At 62.1% G+C, this 19,266-nt stretch overlaps 1 protein-coding gene across 1 annotated transcript; it reads right to left on the bottom strand.

The window, feature by feature from the left end:
* Positions 1-1,164: 1,164 nt before the first annotated feature.
* On the bottom strand, positions 1,165-16,398 carry TPPP (tubulin polymerization promoting protein). The gene is made up of 4 exons (XM_056135077.1): positions 16,284-16,398; positions 8,363-8,650; positions 4,136-4,289; positions 1,165-4,059 (listed from the first exon to the last, which is right to left on the bottom strand). Exons 2-4 carry the CDS (start codon positions 8,644-8,646, stop codon positions 3,865-3,867), a joined length of 633 nt encoding a protein of 210 aa, XP_055991052.1. The 5' UTR covers positions 8,647-8,650; positions 16,284-16,398; the 3' UTR covers positions 1,165-3,864.
* Between the last annotated feature and the right edge of the window lie 2,868 nt (positions 16,399-19,266).

Genomic DNA, 19,266 nt, shown 5'->3' with positions numbered 1-19,266 from the left:
CTCCTGGTGGTGCTCGGGGGACCATATAGGATGCTGAGAATCAAACCCGGGTCGGCTGCGTGCAAGGCAAACACCCTACCCACTGTACTATCGCTCCAGCCCCTTAGAGGGACTCTTGAGTGCTTTTCAGCCCTTGCACTATTTGGGGGGATGTTGACTTGAACATCTGCTTGGCCCTGCAGGGCTGTGGCTGGCCCTCATGCTCCTGTCCCTGCATACAGTGTAGGATCAAGCCCCCATGAGAGAGACGGGGCTCATGTACCCAGCACAGTGCCCCCACTGAGGCCCCGTCTCCCGAAAGGGCACTGCCTAAGTTGGTGCTCACTGGCCTTTGCTTTGCTGCTGCTAAAATGGGGAAGCTCAGCATGAGGCCTACACTTACTACCACACCACTCAAATCTGCTTGTTTATGGTACCGTTTTCAGATGCTCGGTCTTCCCATGGCATTTCAGTAGCAGAGACCCAGGGAACAGTCCACATGAGAGATGCAGGTGACTGATGAGAGAGGCTGCTCTTGGTTCTGGCCCAGTGCCCTGGGCAGGGTCTAGAGGCCACTCTGGGCCATCTCCCTGCCTTGGCTTCATGGCCAGAAGCTTCTGTTTACTCTCCAGTCTTACACTGTGCTCATCTGTGCCAACTCAGGGTTCCTGTGGTGAAGCTGCTGTGTGCGTGGCCCGAGCTTCTCCGTGCCATGTCCGTGCTACAGACATGAGCTGGTTCCTGACCTGTGTCTCTTCCCACCCACACTGGTCACTCTGCTCTCTCCACTCTGGGACATTTCTCACGCCACAGAGTGGCACGTCTGTGTTACTGCAGCAGGTTTGTGTGAGTTGACACCTGGACCCCACTGAGTTCTGGGCCTCACTGCTCAAGTTCCTAGAGGCAGCTCAGTTCCTGACTGGGAACTGCCCTGTGTGGTGCCCCCTGCCCCCTGGGGTTAGTGAGCTGCCCCTGCTGGGAGAACCACAGAAACCAGCCTCTCAGCTCTTCCCCGCAGGGGATGGACCAGGACCTTGTGCAAGAGCAAGCTGGGTCCTGCTGAGCTGCCTCCGTGCCCTTGGCGTTGGCTGGCTCCAGGTAGGTATTACTGGCTGCAGCACTCCTGTTTGGGGGGTTCGGTCCCATCCCCAGATCCCTCCAGGCGCTGCCGGACACCACGGAGAGCACAGATGACACCTTTATTATCATGGCACAGTGACACAGTGACCAAGAGACATGGCAGTGGCAGATACAGATGGGAACTGATCACTAAGGGCGGCACCAGGCCCAACAACAGTGAGGGTGGTGGGAACTGGCCCAGGCTGTGGGCAGGATAGCGGGTCCATCAGGCACGCTCTGAGCCCAGTAGGGGTCCCTGCTGCACCCACTGCCCCACAGTTGGAAAACACCCAATCTGCAGCGTCAGTCCCTTCCACAACACTTGACAGCGGGCCCTGAGCGCCTAGTGGCCCCTAAGCTGTGCAGGTCTCCTTTGCGTTCATCTTGCTTTGACGTTCAGGGTTAAAAGTGTGCACAGCACCTTCTGGGTTGGGGCGCGCCCATGAGCCTCCACTCAAGGCTGTCAGCGGCAGTCACTGGGGTGTGCTCCCTGGACACACTGGCCGGCAGGGGAGGCCCCAGCCAGCGCAGAGCCTGCATGAGTCCGTGAGGGTGTGAGGCTCGCCCGAGCTGTGGCCACCATCCGGGAATGTCCACAGGCCGTCCCTGACCTCCCACAGGCTGGAACTGTAACCCAGCCCTGCTCCAGCCTGCGGTGAAGTCAGTTCTCGTCCTTTGGCAGTGAGTAGAAAGAAGCAGGCGTGGGCCCAATGCCCCCACCCACCTCGGTGCTAGGCCTCGGGGCTGGCTGTGCAGTTTGCTGGGTTACAGTAGATGACTAGGGTGTGGTCCAGGTAGGCAAAAGCGAGTGGGCACAGCATGCTGTGGTGTGCCCTGGGCCAAGGCAGCCGGGGGTGGGGGGGGGACAAGCACATGCTCTGTGCAGGGCAGTGAGGCCACCATGGCATCCAGTTACCCACTGACTGTGAGGGGCAGAGCCAGGTGTTGGGGATGGACGAGGGCAGCCTGACCCACGGGGACCTGGGGGTAGGCAGGGATGGGGTCAGGGTGAGGCCCACAGCCTGGCTTCTGGCATGTGCCAGCAGTCAACCCAGGGAGGGTCGGCGCTCGGGTCTCCATTCCCACTGAGAGCACCTGGACAGGCAGCTTTGTCCGGAGAGAGCAGTGAGTCCTGATCATGTCCATCTCTAGGGCTCAGCAAGGCTGGTGCCAGCACTGATGGCCGGTGGGCTGCTGGGTGAGGCCCCCGAGGCAGGGCATGCTCTCTCGGGGTCTCCCCGTTTGTGCTGGGACGCCCCCTCCAGGAAGCCCGGGCAGGGGCCCTGCAGGGACAGCAGAGGCACATCCTGGGGACATGCACACATTGTTTCTGGCTTCCGCTTAGAAAATCCACAGGCTGGCTCTCCTTCACACCCTTTCCTCATGCCTTCTGACCTCACTCTGCTGGTCACTCTCCTGCGTGGCTGCAGCCTCCCTTTCTCAACAGATAGGCCCAGTGGGGCCATGAACATGTGTGAACAGATGCACACAAGAGTAGGTGTGTGCATAAACATGTGCACGTGAACGCTGTGCACGTATCTTTGTTCATGGGCATGGGTCTGTGCTTGTCCATCTGTGTGTGTGTTCGGGGGCATGGGTCAGTGCATGTCCATGAGTGTGTGTGTTCATGGGTGTGGATCTGTGCATGCTCATGTGTGTGTTCGTGGGTGTGAGTCTGTGCATGTCCATAAGTGTGTTCGTGGGTGTGAGTTCTGTGCATGTCTGTGTGTGTTCATGGAAGTGGGTCTGTGTGTGTCCATGTGTGTATTTACAGGCATGGGTCTATGTGTGTCCATGAGTGTGTTGGCAGGCTTGGGTCATTGCGTATCCATGAATGTGTGTTCACAGGCATGGGTCTGTGCGTGTACTTGTGTGTGTTCATGGGAGTGGGTCTGTGTGTGTGTCCGTGAGTGTGTTCATGGGTGTGGGTCTGTGTGTGTCCGTGTGTTCTTCACAGGCATGGGTTTGTGCGTGTCCGTGTGTGTTCATGGTGTGGGTCTATGTATGCCGACGTGTGTGCTCATGGGTGTGGGTCTGTGCGTGTCCACGTGTGTGTTCATGGGCATGGGTTTGTGCGTGTCCGTGTGTGTTCATGGTGTGGGTCTATGTATGTCAATGTGTGTGCTCATGGGTGTGGGTCTGTGCATGTCCACGTGTGTGTTCATGGGCATGGGTCTGTGCGTGTCCATGAGTGTGTGTTCATGGGTGTGGGTCTATGCATGTCCACGTGTGCTCATGAGTGTGGGTCTGTGCGTGTCATGTGTGTGTCTGTGTCTATGAGCCATATGTATGAGCTGAGGAGCATTGTGAGCCCGTGTGTGTGAGTACGTGTGTGTACGTGGGAGCGTGTGTGAGTCCCTGTGCTCGCTGCCCCTTGCCCACACGGGGCAGATGCTGTGCTGGGCTTGGGGCTGCCCTGGTGCACTGATGCCTTGTTAGTGTGTTAATACAACAGTGACTCTGAGCTCGGGCGCTGTCCCCTGCCTGTGGTCCCCATCTCAACGTGAGCCAGGCGGGCTGGGGTGGGGCCGGAGCCCCGCCCCCGCCACTTCCGGACTGGGAGGCAGTGGGCATGTTAGAGAGGTGAGGGGGGCTGGGGGCACACCTGGGGTCGGAGAGAAGTGTGGTGGGGCTCCAGGGTGGGGAGAGGCCCGGACCCCTTCCAGCCCCCTGCCCTGTCCCTGAGGTCCCTGAGGTCCGAGTCAGCCCAGGTGAGTGCAGGAATGTAGAAGTGTGAGGGCAGGACCCGGCCTGAGGGCCCCGTGGCTACTTGCCCCCCTGCACCTTCTGGTCGTAGGTGCCCGCGTGCTTGTAGCCCGGCACATAGCCCGAATCGTCCACCAGGTCCACACGGCCCGCCTTGCCCTTGCCCCTGCCCGACGGGTCGAAGCGTTCCTTGTGGGACCCGGTGAACCTGGAGGTGTCTGTGAGCCTTGACACGGTGGGTGAGGAGACAGCTTTCTGCAGGGGACAGGCGGTCAGGGGGTCAGCCCAGCCCCCGCCGCCCTGCGCCCTGCCCGGGCAGCCCCGCACTCACCGTCACGCCCGAGATGATGGGGGACTTGCCCTCCACCAGCCTGTGCACCTCGCGCACGGCATCCTCGCCGCTCTTGTCTTTGAATCTCTTCTTGGAGAGCTCCTCCAGCGCCTCCTTGAACTGCTCAAAGGTGATGGTTCGGCAGCCTTTGCCCCTGTGGAAGGGGCGGGGGCAATGCTAGGCAGAGGCGGGGCACCCCACCCCCACGGCAGCCTGGAGCTGGAGGTCACTGGTGGCAGGCGGCCCCTCCCCCACCTGCCCCGGGCCCTGTTTACACCCAACAGGCAGTTGCCATGGGCGACGGCCCAGCTTGTGAACCTTGGGAAAGCTCAGAGAGGCTCATCCCACCAGGAGCCACAAGGTCCTGTGTGAGCCCCCGCTACCATCCACCCCCATGAGACAGGGTGGGGGGCTCTGCTGGACCCTGGGCTAGGAACCATCTGCTCCTAGAGGGGTCTCAGCTGCTTGAGCCCCACGTGGGGCTTCCAGCACTGTCCAAAGGAACTGGACCAGCCACTACTTGTAGCCTCCCCCACGCTACGTGCTGGAACCCAGGGCCTGGGGAAGGCCCAGTGATGGGTGGCCAGCTTGGGCCATGATAGAGGGGGCCACGTCCATCATCCAACTCAGCACGTAGCACCTATGGGCTCGGCCCCACTCCTGCTCTCTGCAGGGACACAGCGCCTGCCCTCTGGCCCCGTCCTGGGCCGTCAAAGGCACGTCTGTCCCCTATTCATGGCCTGCTGGGCTTGGCATGCGGGTGCCAGGCCTGACGGCAGCCCAGCACCAGGCACCACCAGCCTGAGTCACCATGGGTCAGAGGCGCATTCAGAGCAGCCGGACGCCCCCCATCACGGCTGCCCATGCACCTGCCAGGCTGGCCCTGGGTTCCCAGAGCAGGGATGCGGGGGGAGGAGTGTGCGCCTGGCCGGGCCATCTCCTCCACGAGCCGCATCCCTCTGCTTGGCTCCCGGGGTGGGTCCCCGGGACTCAGCCTGGCCAGGAATGACAGGGCTGCACCAGTCCGGCCCGCCACGGGCCTCCCTGCTGCCAGGGTGGGTTCCCGGGAGCCCGATCCCCTGCTGTGGCTTGTGTCAGGGGCGGGGTTCCGGGACTGTAGTTGGGGTCTCCTGACTTCCTGTCTGACAGGCCTGGTGGGGGGGGGGGCACAGACACCACTCCAGGCCAAGGCTCAGGGCCTCGTCCTGCCAGCTAGCCCTTCTGTTGAGCTTCACATAGCTTCACAAGCTAGCCCTTGTGTCCACATAGCCAAGGCGGACACAAATAACAGCCTGAACCCCAGCTTGGAGTCCCAACACGAGGCAACACCTGGGACCCCAAAATCCAGCCCCTGCAGAGGGTGGGGGCAGGTGACATAACCTACCAGCCCCCCGACTCCCGGTGGTCTTTGTTGGCTTCTGCCAGGGTCTTGCAGTTCCCATCACACCACACTTGAGTGGAGACCCCATCTCCCACCCTGTCCCACCGGTCCCCAAGAACCCCTGCCCAGGCAGCCGGTGCAGACCAGGCCTGCAGGGGTCCTGGGAGCCCCTTCAGCCTCTTCCTGGTGCAGCTGCAAAGCCTGTTTGAGACTTACTGTAGCAACAGCACAACAAACACTGCTGCCATGACAACCGACTCACAGAAGCCACCGTGCCCCGCCCAGGCCGCCTATCGGCTGCCAACGCTGCCTCCCCTGGGTCCTGTGGCCACTTGGACCCATATGCCCAGCTCTGCGCACACAGGGACTCCGCACGGCTCCCCAGACCAGCACCTACACACCTCAGCTGCAGCTGCCCAGGGCCCATGATGTGGGAGCCGGCCATCTCATTAGTGTCTGCACATGCATCAGGTCAGGTATGCAGATCTCACATGTGTCTGTGCGCATCTCTGCATCTGTGTCAGCTTGTGTGTGCATGCCCACTCGCTTGTGCCTGTGCGGATCTCTGCAGACGTGTCAGCTCATGTGTGCACGCCCACTCGCGTGTGCCTGTGCGGATCTCTGCAGACGTGTCAGCTCATGTGTACAAACCCACTCACATATGCCTGTGTGCATCTCTGTACAAGTTAGAGCTCAATGCATGCATACACACATGAGCTTTGTGCTTGCACATGCTTACATGTACCCTGTGTCTGAATACATGTGATCTTGTGTACATATCCTCTCACGCGTGTCTGGCTTCTCTGCACATGTGTGAACTCATGTGTACATGCCTGCTCATGTATCTGTGGCATATCTGCACATATGTGAGCTTGAGTATATGCCTGTTCATGTGTGCCTATGGCATATCTACACACATATGAATTCATTTGACTCTGCAGTAACATGGCAACTCTGCAGAAGGAATTGAGGTCAGCTGACGCCTGCATGTACCACCAGTGGCTTACACTTGGATATAGCTTAGTGAAGGTCAACGTCAGCACCCACATCACCATTTTAAGAGGCTCCAGTCTTCTGCTCACCTGTAGTGGTCAGTTGGCAGGTGACCCTACATGGACGCCCCACCCTGCCTCCTGAGCCCTTCTGGAACCTTCCCAAGGGCACAGCTCTTGGGACCCTTTGCTCCAGCCTGCCCTGGACTCCGGACACCATCCACCAAGGCATAAGAGAAGAACCTAGAGGGCACCAGGTGTGGGGAGCAGGCCAGCACCTCCCTAGCAGCTGAGGGCCTGTCCAGGACCTGGAACCCTCCTCCATGTACCTGGTCTTGGGGTGCAGCCCCTCGGACGTGGCACCCCACTCCCCTCTCTGCTCCATGCCACCTCCCCTATGCTCTGGTCCCTGGGTGCCCTGCCACAATGCCAGTCTCCCCAGGAGAGTCCCCTCTCAAGGACGTGGCCCTGGGACAGGAGGAGCCTGCGAGCTAAGCACTGACCCCATCCCTACAGTCACCCAAGGCTTATGCGACCCCACCCCAAAGTGACCCCTCCCCACACCGACCCCGCTCCTCTTGCTGGCCTGTGCCCACGGTGACCCCGTGCCTACACACCACATACCCCACACTGGCCCCACCCCTACACTGACCACATCCCCCACGCTGACCCCATCCCTACACTGACCCCATCCTCAACACTGACCCCATACCTACACTGGCCCCGCCCCCAATACTGACCACATCCCCCATGCTGACTCCATTTCCCCACACTGACCCTGTCCCCCAGTGCTGTGAGCTGAACTTCAGGGGAAGGAGCTCAGGTCAGAGACTGTGAGACAGGAGGCAACACACAGAGAAGCAGCCCAGCATTTAGACGACACACGTGAGCATGCACTCAGCACAAGTGAGCACCCATGTACAGGACATACGTCAAGCACACGGGGAAAAGCATATGCACTCACAGGAACAGAGCCAGAAGCCCAAGCACAGAGCACACACGCAGGAACACAGGAGCACACACAGGAGCCCAAGCATGGCGCATACACACAAGAAACACATGTGCACACGCGGGAACACAAGCACGGAGCATACACACTGGAACATGTGTAAACACGGAGGAGCCCAAGCACAGAGCATACACACAGGAACACGTGTGCACATGCAAGAACACAAGGGTAAGCTGCATGCATGCACAAAAGGTGACACTATTGGACAGTGCATATACACAGGCTCACTCAGAAAATATGTAACGTGATCACATAACAGCACACACATGCACACAGACACAAACACAGGGACGTGAGCACTCAGGCACGAGCACTCAGGCATGCACACTCAGGCATGACTGACTACACAGGCATGAGCACGCAGACATGAGCACTCTGGCATGAGCACTCTGGCGTAAGCATACCTAGGCACGTGCACTCAGTCATGACTACACAGGATGAGCACCCAGACACGAGCACTCAGGCACGCACACTCAGACATGAACACTCGGGCACACACCGCCCTGGGCTCCCTGAGTCACATGGCACTGAACCAACCATCCACCACAAGCTCTGCTCACACTAGAGCACTCCTTTGGGAGCTGAGCTGAGCCTGGTGCACTGGCCAGGACTGAGGACCAGCTCCAAGTCAGACCACCAAGGCACAGTTCACCCCAGACCCCCCCGCCGGAGGTCAGCCGCATGGACCACCCAACCCCCTGAGCTGGAGCACGAGGGCCAGAGCGCCCCTGAGTGGGGCCCCAGACCACCCAACACAGAGGCTCTGGCCCCCTTTCTGTGGCTTTGTTCTGAGAGGGGGCTGCCCAGGGCAGCCGAGCGCTGGCCAGCACACAGGAAGCACTCACTTGATCTTGCTGAAGACGATGTCCACGTCGGTGACGGTGACGTTCTTGCCGTCGATGACCTGGCAGTCGCGGCACAGTTTGGACCAGTTCTTCCCATGCATCTCCCGGCCACTGGCCCTGGTGTCTCCGTGCACCGCGAACTTCCGGAAAGCCTCCTCCAGGGCGCTCAGCTCCGCAGCAGCTGCCCCCTCGCCAGCACCCTCCGATTCCAGCGACAGCCTCTTGGCTGCCCTGTCCTTGGCGGGCTCCCCAGGGGACTTAGGGGGGGTCCTGTTGGCGGCCATGGTGCTGCAGGAGGGAGCTGAGGTCACCTACTTCACCTGCCCAACACCCACAACCCCCCAGGACAGGAACACGATGGCATGAGGGCCCGGAGCAGGGACGGGGTTGCGTGGCCTGAGGCTGCGGGCAGGCTGCTGGCCAAGCCGTGGGGGCCAGTGTGGTCACTGGGTCCACCTTCACCAGGTGTGCCCCCTACAGCTTGGCTCCTCCCACACTTCCCTACCCCCTTCTGGAGCAATGCCAGAGACAAGAGGACACAGTATCAGGACCTGCAGTGCCCACCACCTCACGACACAGCCCTCCTGCCCACATCCAGACCCACAGCCCCCCTGAGCTCTAGGGCAGCGCCACAGCAGCACCTCTCCAAGCTGGGGCAGCCCCTCGAGGCAGCGGATCCCCCGAGCCTGGAGCACCTCTGGGGGTGCAGAGGGAGGAGGCATGTGCCTGCGGCTCTGTGCCCACAGTGTGACCTGAGGGACCGTGGCCAGGTGGGCAGGTGCACCTCTGTTATCACTGACCCCATTTCTCGGAAACAGGAGCTGAAACAGGCCATGAGCTGGGCTTGGCAGCCCCGAGAAGCAGCTGAGAAGCTTCTGGAAGCCCCAGCTTGCTCGGAGACACACAGCCTCCCCTGTCGTTCACTCCTCACACAGGAGCCACATGCACCCTGCCCCCCAGGCGAGGGCTCCAGGCAGTGTCCATTCCCCACAGCCACCCAGATGTGGGCACAGCCTGTCAGGGCCCTAGGCAGGGAACAAGCAAAGAGAGGGGGACTGGGTGCAGGGGTCGAGCCCCCCGGTATACACAGGGACAGGTGGATGGGGCGGGTCGATGTGCCAGGGCTGTGACAGCTGTGAGGACTGCAGACAGAGGTGCCTCAGGTGCACCTTCGGGCTCTGTGCCTGCCCCTGCCCACTGAGGCTGCCTGAGGCTGCATCCGTGGTAACTGCAGTAAGGAGACATCAGGTGCAGAAAGCTCCATCCTCCCAAGGGTCACCCTCAGGGTCACTCTCATCCTCACAGGGACACCCAGCAAGAAGTGGCAGATTCAAGGTGAGGTGATGCCACCGAAGAGGCAGGTGTGCTGAAGACCACAGGACCCCAGAGTGTGACTGCATCCAGAAGGGGTGACTGTGCTCCAGGTGTAGCTCACACTCCAGCTGCATGTGGGCACCCCCAGCTGTCTGTGGAGGTGCTCCCAGGTGTGTGTGGGTGCTCCCAGGGGTGTGCGGGGGGGCACTCCCAGTTGTGTGTGAGTATCCCCAGGTGTGTGCAGATGCTCTTAGGTGTTTACGGTCACCCCGAGTTGTGTGCAGTACTCACACCTAGGGGTGCTCACATACATCTGGGGATGCCCACATACATCTGTATGAATCTGTGGGCATCCCCAGATGTATGTGAGCACCCCTAGGTGTGTGCCGGGTATTCCCAGGTGTGTCAGGTGCTCCCAGGGGTGTGCTGAGTGCTCCCAGGTGTGTCGGGTGCTCCCAGGTGTGTGTGGGCGCTTCCAGGTATGTGCAGGCACTCCCAGGTGTGTCAAGTGTCCCAGGGGTGTGTAGGTGATTCCAGGTGTGCCAGGTGCTCCCAGGTGTGTGAGTTGCTCCCAAGTATGGTGGGCACTCCCAAGGTGTGTGGGCACTCCCAGGTGTGTCAGGTACTCCCAGGTGTGTTGGGTGCTCCCAGGTATGGCGGCCACTCTCAAGGTGTGCAGGCACTCCCAGGTGTGTCAGGTGCTCCCAGGGGTGTGCAGGCACTCCCAGGTGTGCCAGGTGCTCCCAGGTGTGTTGGGTGCTCCCAGGTGTGTTGGGTGCTCCCAGGTGTGTTGGGTGCTCCCAGGTATGGCGGCCACTCCCAAGGTGTGCGGGCACTCCCAGGTGTGTGGGGCGCTCCCAGGGGTGTGCCGGGTGCAGTGCATGGGGCAGTGTGGGCTGCAGTGCCTGGCACCTCAGCCGCTGGGGCCCAGGAAGGAGGGCAGGAGAGTGGGCAGGCCCCGATGAGCTGGGCTGGAGAGTGGCCGGGCAAAGACAGCGCTGATAAAGCAGCAGTGCTGAGCTGCGGTGCCAAGGGCATTTCCTGCGGCAGGGAGTACGCAGGGCAGGGGGCCTTCAGAGCTGTGGGCAGCGCCGACCTCACAGCACTCCTCAAACCCTGGAGGCCGCACCATGCGGGGGCAGGATGAGGGGTCTGTAGGCCCAGGCCATCCCCCTCAGAGCTGAGGTCTGAAGGAAATCTCAAACGGGAACAGGCCACCGAGCACACAGCCGCAGCTCCAGGACACAGACGGCATGTGATGCAGTGGGACAGCTAGCGGAGGGCCCACCACGCAGGTGTGCCTACGGGCCGACCTGTGTACCTGCGAGCCCACCCGTGTGCCCGTGGACGGACAGGTGTCCTCTGCACAGGCCAGCCATTGACTTACTGTCCCTCCCTGGGTGCAGGGTGTGCCCCCCCTCCAGGTGGCCATCGGCTCCCATCTTCCAGCCATCCCAGGGCCTACCCATCACCATCCTGCATGCTCTGCCTACATGGCCTCCAGAGGCGGGGGCCTGGAGTCCTGGCTCTGAGGTCACCTGAAGTGCCCACGTGGGCCAAAGTGACCTCATAGGCCTCACCAGAAATGATATTTAGGCCCAAGATAAGACAGTAGGGAGGGGGGAACAGCGGCCACAGGACAGCAGCTGAGGCTGGAGGGCACCACAGGGTGTCTAGGAGGCCAGGGCCACCCAGAGGGGGGCAGTTGCCACCATGATGTCCGGTTCCACCCTCGCTCATCTGCTCAGCACTCAGGAGAGGCCCCGGTCACTCGATGGTGGGGGCCCAGACTATGAGGCAGAATGGGGTTCGGGAGGGAGGGGCAGTGGCCGCCTGGAGGGCCCTGCAGCTGCCCTCACACCTCGGACCCTCTTTTGGTGGGTAAAGTCAGGCGGAGGGCGGGATGCCAGCAGCCGGGGAGCACAAAACCCGGCCAGGAGCCTGATACGGGGCCGTGCCAAGCACAGCCTCACCTCCTCACCACTTCCTCGGGGGCCAGTGATGACCTGCAGCCAGGACCAAGTTCTCAGAGTCTTCCAAGCACCCCCAGAGAGAGCCCCGGCACAGGCCCTGAATGCATGGTGTGTTGTGCAGAGTGTGTGACATGTACACCCAGGTGCTGTGTGTGCTGTGTGCTGTGTGCCACATGCGGTGTGTGATGTATATAACCTGGGCACTGTGTGCCGTGTGTACCAGATGCCGTGTGCTGTGTACAATCCAATGTGTGCCATGTGTGACATGTGCAAAGAACTGGAGAGTGTGGAAACACATGCCCACACAGACATAGATGTGTTCAAATATGGAAAGCACATGTATATGTGCAGTGCATGCACAAGCATCTGTGTGTACACCATATGTGCCATGCATGTACCTCTATCCTGTGTATAAACGTGGGAAAGTACTGACAGTGCATGTGGAAGTACTTTTTCCACACATATAAATACACACGTGTACAGAATGGTGGCTACGCACAACCCAGCAAATACATGTGACTGCACATGTCAACACAGTGCAGGGCACATGTGTTCGGAGCATATACATGCATGAACTAGCATGCATGTTGTTTGTATGTATGTTCATGTAGACAGCATGTGCACATGGGCTGTACACATGTGGACATGAGTATATCATGAGTATATGCATGAAGTCCACATGCACCTTTGTGTGCACCTAAAGATATGAGCATGACACATATGCACACATGCTGATATACGTGCCTGAAAAAGTGTATAGTGTGACACAGGCAGAAACACACGAAGTGTGCATATGTACCTGCACATGTCTGGTGAGCACATGTGTATCTTCATGTAGTGCTGTGTGTGTACATATGACTTCTGAGCTATGTGCACGCAGGCAGCCATGTGTTCATCGGTGCTGTACCATGCACACTGTGGCCATGGATGGAGGGAACTGCATTGTGTGTAGATGTTTGTTTTGCTTTTTAGGTCACACTGGGCGATGCTCAGGGATTACTCCTGGCTCATGCACTCAAGAATTACTCCTGGCGGTGCTCAGGGTACCATATGGGATGCTGGGAATCGAACACGGGTTGACTGTGTGCAAGGCAAACACTCTACCCACTGTGCTATCACTCCAGTCCCCGTGTGCAGATATGTTTGTAGGTAGTGTTATACACGCTTGAGTTCAGTGTCATATGCATGTACCTATGTAGGTACACACATGGTATTATATGCATTTTACCGAAGTGTGTACACATGCATCTGTGTGACATGAATGTAGTTATGTGAGCATATATGTGTATATATTGTATGCATGTACTGACCCACACAACTGCACACATATATGACTATAGTCACCAGAGAGTGACAAGCACATATATACACGTGTACCTGTGTGCATTTGGCAGGTATACATGGTACACACACGCGAAACTCTAAGCAACCATTAAGAAGTAGAAAACAAAATTCAGAAAATTAAAGAGATAACAGAAATAACAAAAATAGAAGTAAAAATTTAAGAAATTAGAAAACAAATCTAGGGGCTGGAGCAACAGCACAGCGGGTAGGGCATTTGCCTTGCGCGCAGCCGACCCGGGTTCAATTCCCAGCATCCCATATGGTCCCCTGAGCACCGCCAGGAGTAATTCCTGAGTACAGAGCCAGGAGTAGCCCCTGTGCATCGCCGGGTGTGACCCAAAAAAGTAAATAAAAAAGAAAACAAATCTATATTCAAAGGAACAACAGCAACAAAATTTAACAAAGAGATAGAGAAGCACCAACACAAAAATAGTTAGAAGAAATGAAAGTCGCCAAACACAGCAGAACCTCGCACTAAAACCAACTGCTCCTAAGTGTACCAACATTTAAAAACTTCTGCCTCATTAAAAACATTCCCACAAACTCTTGTGCACAGATTCATTCACAGTTTTCTTTTTCTGTTTTGTGTCTGGGCCTTGGCTGGTGGTGCTCAGAGAGCCTGTGGGGTGCTGGGGTTCAAGCGAGCCTGCAGCATGCGAGCAAGTGCCTTGCTGGCGTTCTACCTCCCTGGCCCCACCTTCCGTTTTAATTTAATGCCAATGAAACCTTGAGGTCCTGGCTGAGAGGAGGCTGAGAGGGCAGAGCTCCGGCCAGCAGGAGTGACCCACTGCGGCTGGTGTCAGAGAGGAGACCGTGGGGAGGGGGGTCTCAGAACAGGCCTGGGGCCGGGGCCAGGAGAAGGGAGCCCCCAGCTCTGTTCCCCTCAGGGCCGTGGTTGGCAGGAGAGGTGGGCTGGGCCATGCCTCCTGCTCTGGTCTCAGGATCGCTAAATGAGGCAGGAAAGCCAGTTTCAGTCTGAGGAACGGCGAGAGACAGACCAGCCTCCACAGGCTCAGGACTCAGTGTCACTGCAGGGTTGGGAGGGGGAGGGACAGAAGGATCCCTGATTGTGTAGCCAAGAGCCAGCCCTGAGCACTGTGGGTGAGGACTCCCAAGCCAGACCAACCCCAAACCAAAGGGAACAAGCAGGCACCCGAGGGGAGGGAGTCAGGGCCCCACACAGACAGACACAGCCTGGTTGCAGAGGACACTCCTGTACTGGGACATTGCTCCCAGGACCTGCCCTTCTAAAGTCCCTGATGCGCAGGGGGCCTTGCACACCAGGGTTGTAGCTCCAGAAGCTTCTCATGGTCAGCCGTGCAGCTGGAAGGGAGCCTGCTGCGGCTCCGGGTCCCTGCTGAGTCCCCACCCCACCGTCCAGGCTCTGCTGGGCACACGCGTTCTGCTACAGACTCCAGAGGCATTCCCTGTTGACCGCCGGCATCTGGCCACTCACGATGGAGAGGAAGCTGCCAATGGGGCACCTCGCAGACGCACCTTCCAGTGAGGGCAGGTGTGTGGCCCCGAGTGAGGCCGACGGGGGTCAGCAACCCTCTTGTCCCTCGCCTCTCCTCCCTGCCCATCTCCTGGCCACCAGATCTGGTCAGCTCCCCAGTCCCCGGTCCTGCCTGTCGCAGGCAGACCTCGGCCATGGGGAGGGCGTCCTGGGAGGCAGGAGAGGGGCGGCGAGCGCCACATCCTTACCCCGCCGCCCAGACCCCAGACAGCAAGTCTCAGGAATGAATGTGGTGGAGGGGTGCACCGCGCAGGCGGCGGCACTGCAGCGGGCAGAGTCGCCTGTGGCTCGGGCACGGAGAACTGGGAGCACTGGGCGCACTGGGCACAAGCCCGGGCTGTGCTCGCGGTGCGGGGGTAGGCAGCAGGGAGCCTGGCAACGGCGCGAAGGCGCGGGGCGCGGGACCGGGCGGAGGTGCGGGGCCGGGCACAAGACACAAAGTGTGGGGCCGGGCGCGAAGCGCGGAGCGCGGGGCAGGATGCAGGGCCGGGACTCTGCGGGCGGTGCGGGAGTGGGCCGCGTGGGTGAAGGCGCTGGATGCAGGGCCAGAGGCATGGACGCGGGCGCGGGATGCGGGGCGCGGGGAGAGGGGCAGAGGCGCGGGGCGCAGGGCCGGGTGCAGGGTGCGTGGCGTGGGGTGCAGGGCCAGGCGCGGGACGTGGGGCGTGGGGTGCGGGACGCGGGGCCTGGCGCTGGGCACGGGGCGCGGGGCCGGGTGCGGGGCGAGGGGAGAGGGGCAGGGGCGCGGGGCGCAGGGTCGGGTGCAGGATGCGGGGCGCGGGGCCGGGCGCGGGGCGCGGGGCACGGGGTGCAGGGCCAAGCGCAGAACGTGGGGCGCGGGGTGCGGGACGCGGGACCGGGTGCGGGGCGAGGGAAGAGGGGCAGGGGCGCGGGGCGCGGGGCCGGGTGCGGGGCGAGGGAAGAGGGGCAGGGGCGCGGGGCGCAGGGTCGGGTGCAGGATGCGGGGCGCGGGGCGCGGGGCACGGGGTGCAGGGTCAAGAGCAGAACGTGGGGCTCGGGGTGCTGGACGCGGGGCCCGGCGCTGGGCGCGGGGCGCGGGACCGGGTGCGGGGCGAGGGAAGAGGGGCAGGGGCGCGGGGCGCAGGGCCGGGTGCAGGATGCGGGGCGCGGGGCCGGGCGCGGGGCGCGGGGTGCAGGGCCAGGCGCTCGGCGTGGGGCGTTGGGCGCGGGGTGTGGGGCGCGGGGCGCTGAGCGCGGGTCCGGGGTCCCGGCGCGGGGTGCGAGGCGCGGGGCTCGCGGCGCGGCGCTCGAGGCGCGGGACCGGGCGCGGGTCCCGGGCGCGGGGCGCGCGCCTTGGAACAGCCTGGCCCCTCCCGCCGCCCCGCAGGTCCATTTACATAACCGAGACGCAGGCGAAGGATCGTCGGCGAGAGGCGGCGCTGCGCCCGCCGGAGGTGTGTGGAAAGAAGATGTTGGCGCTGACCCCGTTATCTCGCTCTGCCATGCACGAGAAACCCCGACACCCGCGGAAGCTTCTGGATTCGCCCCGGTAGGTGTGAGGTCCCTGGCCGCAGTGACAGCGCCGCGACGAGCCCCCCGGACGCGGCCGCGGCTGCCGGACGGAGATTCCCAGGCCCGGCCGCGGCTGGGGGCGGCGCAGCACCCCTCGGCCCGACCCGGGCAGGCGCGCCGGCGGGGCTGGCGCTCGGGCAGGTTCGGGCGGGCTGGGCCGGGCGCGCAGGTGGCAGCGGCGGCCGGAGACGCGCCCCGCGGGGTGCCCGCCGCGCGCCCGGCCCGGCCTGCGGCCGCTTACCTTCCAGCTGCAGTGAGAGCTCGGCGGCGCCTCCGCCACTGGCCGCGCGCGACCCGGTGCCCCGCGGAGCGCCCGCGCCTCGGCCCGCCCGGCGCGCCCGGCCCGCAGGCTCCGCCCCGGCACGCCCCGGCCCGGCCCGGCCCGCCCCCGCGTCCGCGGGCCGCCCCGCCCGCTCCGGGACAGGCCCCGCCCCCGCCCGCCGGCCCGAGGGCTGATTGGTAGCCCGCGCTCCGCTCCGCCCTCTCCCCGCCCCCAGATCGCTCCGACCCCGACCACCCACCCTACGGGGCTCATTGGCTGCTCCCCGCAGGCCCCGGCCCGCCGCGAGCGCTCATTGGTCTCCCGGAGAGGCCCCGCCCCCCAGGGGCTCGACGGGCGCGCGCCTCTGCCTTATAAGGCCAGCGCTCCGCACCTGCGCCCAGCCGGCCGCGCGGGAGCCACTGGTCCCACTGGTCTCTGGCCTCGGGGTCTGCGGGACCACCAATGCGTCGCCTCCCCGGAACCAGGCCTTGACTTCTTGGAACGAGCCTCGGGGCGGCCGACCAGCCCACGTCCTCCCCTCCCAGCTGCAGTCCGGCCTGTGGACACCCCGGTCCCTGCCCAGCGGCCAGCACCTCCCAGGGAGCCGGACCTGTGCCAGGAGGTTGATGCCACCTAATTCAGGTGTCACGGCCACACAGCGAGAGAGGGGATCTCCCTGGTTTGACCAACGCAGCCTTTAGGGGCGGGGGGAGGGGGGACTCCTACTCCCCCTCCCAACCCTGGCTGGACAGCAGGGCAGGCAGCCTAGAGAGCCTGAGGCTGCCAAAGGGCCCTGGGGTGCTCCTGGGACCAGTCCAAGTGGGGGCACCCAGGAGAGCTGGAGGGCCCGGTTCTGTCTTCCCTGGCAGGGACACGGGGGCTGGGACACGGGCACCTGCCTCTGGTTGGGCGGTTCTGGGAGTGCGTTACCCCCCAGCACATCTGCTCCAGCCATGGGGCTTCACGAGGCCCGTGTGTCCTGACTGAACCCCGCCATGGGTACCACTTGTCCAGGAAGCCGGACAGGGGGGACAGATCAGCATCTGCCACACTGGCCTGGTAGCTTGTACCCCTCGACTCCTAGTCTGGCTGCCCGGACTCATCTCCCACAGTCCTTACCCAGTAAAGCAGAGCCGGCTATTGCCCCAAAACTCTCCTGCGCAAAGGGACGGCACCCTAGGTCCAGCTCCACAGTGGGCTTTCCCACCCAGTCCCACCCAGCACTGCCCGTATGACCTCCCGGGACAGGGAAGCAGAGGAGGCCCCCGCCTCCCGCCAAGATAAGCAGCCCTGGAGACGCCTGAGCGCAGCTGGGGGCTTCTCGGGAGTGGGGATGAGGTGCTGGCAGGGCTGGGAGAACAGTGGGGCTCCCTGACACCCACATGGCCACCTGTGCTCAGGCAGGTTCAGAGGGGAGGGAGGAGGGAAAATGGGGACTGCCCAGCTCACCCGCTCAGACCCTACCTGGTCCTGCAGCTGTGGCCTTGGGGGTGGCCTCGTGGGTGTGCCTGATGGCACAGCCATGCACCTGGGCCACACAGGTGTGCAGGTGCAGGTGCAGCCCCTGCCCCAGGAGCTCTCTTGCAACTGCACTGTGTGGGTTCTTTTCGGTTTTGAGCCACACCCAGTGATGCTCAGGGCTAATTCCTGGCTCTGCTCTTGGGGATCACTCCTGGGGGGTAGGCGGTGCCAGGAATGGAACACAGGTTGGCTCCAAGCAAGGTGAGTGCCCTGCCCGCTGTCTGTCATGCTACCCACAGCCTCTGGGGGCCCAGGCTAGGTCTCGGTCCTGCTGGTGCAGTGGTAATCAGGGCAGCCACTCCCCTGGACTCACGCCTGGCCTGGGGGCTGAGAGCCCAGAGTGACAGGAAAGTGACAGCCCAGCTGTCCAGCTGCCCCTGCAACCGCCACGGGGAAACAGGAACCCAGTTGACCGAGACTGACTCCCTGTTACTCCCATGAAAGCCGCTTTTCCTGCCTGGTCGGACATCACAGTTTCCGAGAAGCTCCTTGGGCCGAGTCATGGACAGCCCAGTTCTCCAAAGCAGCTCCTCAAGTCCCGGGGGAGGGAGTCTTTCAGGCCACTTCCCAGCCAAGGGTCCAGCACGGAGCCTAGTGTCCATGGCGGGGAACAGGGACACTGCACCCAAACCAGCAGGGAGACCGCAGGCAGCAGGGGCAGCCCAGAGCTTCGGGCTCCATTCGCTGGCCCAGGGCGGCACTTCCTGGGGGCCAACAGCTGCTCAGGGAGGGGACGTTGTGTGGCACCAGGTGGGTGAGCCCTGTCAACCGGGGGTCAGGGACAGGGACACTCTCGGTAACGTCCCGACAGGCCTGATGACTCGGGGTCCCCCTTCTCACCCTATCCCCTGTGAAGGTGATTGGTGCCCTCGTGAGCCCGGGGGCCACACTCCATCTCAGATGCTCTGTGAAGGACACGAGTGCGAGCTGTGTTCAGAGGCAGCTGTGGGGTCCAGACGACTGCAGGAGGCTTTGGGTGGGCCCCTGGCCCCATGCGCTTCCCCTGGCAGGTCACTCACCGAGGTTTGTTGTTCAGGCACCTGTGGACCACGCTGGCCTGTGTGTGGCACACATGTGTGCTTGCGCAGACAAGGGTGAGCGTGTCACACACACATTTGGTATCAAAGTGCTGGAAAAGGGTGTCAGGCACCAAGTGACATGGGTCCATGTGTGCTTGTGTGTCACACACACATGCACGAGCAGTGCCCTGTGCACGCATGTGTCCCTGCAGTGTCAGCGTCATACACGTTTTGCTCTGGGAGCTGCAGTTGAGGACAGGCCTTGGACAACTCTGGGGGTTTCCCTCCTGAGCCTGTGCTGGACGCCCCATGTCCTGGGGCCTCTGCTGTGCTCTGCTGGGGCAGTGGGGTGTCGGGGTCCCTCTGGGTGATACCCTGCAAGGCCTCCCACACATCACTCATGCATGCACACCAGCCATATG

This window comes from Sorex fumeus, unplaced genomic scaffold (genome assembly GCF_029834395.1).
Source record: "Sorex fumeus unplaced genomic scaffold, SorFum_2.1 ptg000110l, whole genome shotgun sequence".
In the NCBI taxonomy this organism is placed as follows: Eukaryota; Metazoa; Chordata; class Mammalia; order Eulipotyphla; family Soricidae; genus Sorex; species Sorex fumeus.
Note: the sequence above shows the minus strand (reverse complement) of the source record. Positions and strands in the feature narration are given on the sequence as shown.